Below are 3,227 nucleotides of genomic sequence, written 5' to 3' on the forward strand. Positions count from 1 at the left end.
ACCTTTCTGGGTCGGTTAGAATCTCGTCCATTGTCAAATACCTTGGGAATTTTGGAGATCATGCCCAAAGCTTATACACAAGTTAGCATGGCAGGGAAAAAGGATATTCCAGTGATTGTGGTTTTATTTGGCCTTGACCCTGTGATTCAATTATAGTAGTTTTCAATTTTTTCAATATCCCGTCGATAGAGACCTTGAGCTTATGCAAAGGGCGTTCAATCATGATGTAGATCTTCAATTCCAAACGACCGTTTGGGAAAATCCAAGCGTCACCCGATTTAATCGCGCCAAGCAAAGTTGAACGGTCTAAATTTGCAATTGAATCTGGATAAGAGGCTTCTGCTGACGCTGTCACTCTAAGCCGGATATCCTCATTTTTATAGAAATGTACCGTCGATCCGAGCTCAAATCGGCTGCGTAACATTTCAATCCATCAGCCGAACCTGGGGAACAGAAGAAGCGAACGAGAACAAGCATATAACTAGTGGTTTTAGTCTGAAAGTCCATATACCTTTCGATGGATACCGAAAATAGAAAACAGCATACCGAAAGAAGGGAACACGGGGATGACGAAAGGGGCGTGTGGTTGAGATAAGGTTGGTCAGTCATACCACGACAAGAGCCTCAACGAGAGCCTCATTACAACTATAGACACCCATCAGTGTATCTAAAAGTGATAACTTGGCACTCAACTGTGTTATCCATGCATGATAAATTGTCACATCCATGCCCATTTTTGGGGTCCCCGTGGTGCCAAAGAAAAGATGTTTGCTTGACGGTCGAATCAACAGTCCTTTACAACAAGTATGAACGGCGCAATCACATAGTGAAAATACATATCAGTATTCAAGGATAGTTGAGCTCTTTATCTCGGAAACTGGTCGACATTTGAATGAACCTTGGAAGCAGGCGGTGCTCGGCAGAAGCTTCCACTGTTCTCGTTCCATGCATTGACCAAGAACTGCATCATTGTGGAATTATGGTGTCTCAAAGGCATGATGTCATTTCTTTGTTTAATTTCACCCACACTTCCCGAAAGCATAAAAAGTAGTTAATTTTTAGAGACATGAAAAAAAAACTGCATAGAAACTTACCGGTTAATTGTATCTTCCCAAGAGTGAGTGACAAGCGAACTCCTTATTTGTCAGGCTTGGGTACCCCAGCTGCACGTGATTGGCCAGTAAATACCTAGGTACCTGGTAGCTCTGTAAAGAGCTGTGGACAACAAGCCCAGTTTATTATCAACAACAGCGGTTTTCCACTTCGCCATGCCTAGAGGCGATAGACTTGATGTTCACAAGACTGATGGAAATGAAGCAGATGGGGAAGAATCTCGAGGCCTCTTGTCCCTGGACGAGGAGGATGAACACCTAACCCAAACCACATCTTTGCAATTACCCTCGTCGTCTAGCTCCAAACAGCAAACCTCTATATATGTGCCACCTTCGAACGGCCAACCTCGAACGCCCAGAACTCCCAACCGGGTGCGATTCGATTTGGGCGATGACACTGAAGGAGAAGAACAAGAGGAACAAAATCAACCTATGGGCCATCCTTCCTCATGGCTTGAGGAGGACGATTATCTGAATGCTAATGGATCCCGCCGGGGCCGTAGCAGCACCGGCCAGCTTGCCCCTCTACTTACCAATATTGAAGCGCCAACTGTTACTTTGGCTACGTCGGAGGATTTTTTTCCCGAGGATCATCTGGAAGGTGCGCGGCCCAGGAGCGGGCTAAAGAATGCTTTCATGAATATGGCGAACAGCATCATAGGCGCGGGAATTATCGGACAACCTTACGCGTTTCGGCAAGCGGGATTGTTGGTTGGGATAATACTTCTTTGTGGACTTACTGTCGTCGTCGACTGGACTATTCGCTTGATTGTCATCAATTCGAAACTGAGCGGCGCAGACTCATTTCAAACAACCGTGGAATTCTGCTTTGGAAAACCTGGTTTAATAGCCATTTCCATTGCACAATGGGCATTTGCATTTGGAGGCATGGTTGCATTTTGTATCATTGTCGGGGATACAATCCCTCATGTCTTCGCGTCAATTTTCCCATCATTGAAGGATACACCTTTTCTATGGCTCCTGACAGATAGGCGAGCCGTCATCGCGCTTTTTATATTGGGGATCTCCTACCCTTTATCCCTTTACCGGGACATTGCAAAGGTAAATGAAAAACTTTTTCTCCTTGCATCGTACACAACTAATTCTTCAGTAGCTGGCGAAAGCATCGACCCTTGCACTGGTTTCCATGGTTGTGATTGTGATCACCGTGATTATTGAAGGAATCCGAGCACCGAATGATTTGAGGGGCGACCAATTACCCATGATCTTTTCGCAGAGCAATGGCTTCTTCCAGGCAGTCGGTGTCATATCTTTTGGTAAATTTTGGTGTAATCGTGATTCTAGTGACTACATGCTAATGTGTTCTTTCAGCCTTTGTTTGTCGTACGACAACATCACTCTCACTCCTCTTGGTGCGTGCCATAACTGATGTCGTCTCATAGATCACAACAGCCTTCTTATATACGGCTCTCTAAAGAAGCCGACTATGGATCGCTTTGCTCTCGTCACACATTACTCGACGGGTATATCGATGGTCATGTGTTTGATAATGGCAATCGCAGGCTTTCTTGCCTTTGGTGAGAAGACAAAAGGCAATGTATTGAACAACTTCCCATCTGGTAATGTCATGGTGAACATTGCAAGACTGTCAGTGTATAATTCTAGATTGAGCAAATTAACAAACCTGATGCTGATTAGGAGAATTCCAGTTGCTTCGGATTGAACATGCTTGCAACTCTACCATTGGAAGCTTTTGTTTGCCGTTCGGTAATGACAACATTCTTCTTTCCTGATGAGCCTTATAATTTTGCTCGGCATGTAATATTTACCTCGGCGCTCGTCGTTACGTCTGTGACTATATCATTACTTACATGCGATTTGGGCACTGTGTTTGAGCTAATCGGAGCCACAAGTGCTTGTGCGTTGGCATATATTTTACCTCCTCTCTGCTATGTTAACTTTGAGCCATGGCAATTGGGAAAAAAAAATCCTCAGCGTACGCATGCATTCTTTTTTGGTAGTGTGGTGCTCTGTACCAGTGTTGTCCAGGCCATGATAAGGGTCGTGAAGAGTAAATTCTAGATCCGGAGGGCTCTTTCACTGTTTGTGGGAATCTATACTTCTAAACACTTTACCTATTTTTCCACAAATTTA

At 44.4% G+C, this 3,227-nt stretch overlaps 1 protein-coding gene across 1 annotated transcript; it reads left to right on the top strand.

Annotated features, from left to right (window-relative positions):
* Positions 1-1,268: 1,268 nt before the first annotated feature.
* HCAG_05611 (conserved hypothetical protein) lies at positions 1,269-2,796 on the top strand (the record flags this gene model as incomplete). The annotated part of the gene is made up of 5 exons (XM_001540094.1): positions 1,269-1,713; positions 1,774-2,174; positions 2,227-2,485; positions 2,516-2,720; positions 2,772-2,796. 5 exons carry the CDS (start codon positions 1,269-1,271, stop codon positions 2,794-2,796), a joined length of 1,335 nt encoding a protein of 444 aa, XP_001540144.1.
* Between the last annotated feature and the right edge of the window lie 431 nt (positions 2,797-3,227).

Source organism: Histoplasma capsulatum, genomic scaffold (assembly GCF_000149585.1).
Source record: "Histoplasma capsulatum NAm1 scaffold_5 genomic scaffold, whole genome shotgun sequence".
NCBI classification, from domain to species: domain Eukaryota; kingdom Fungi; phylum Ascomycota; class Eurotiomycetes; order Onygenales; family Ajellomycetaceae; genus Histoplasma; species Histoplasma mississippiense.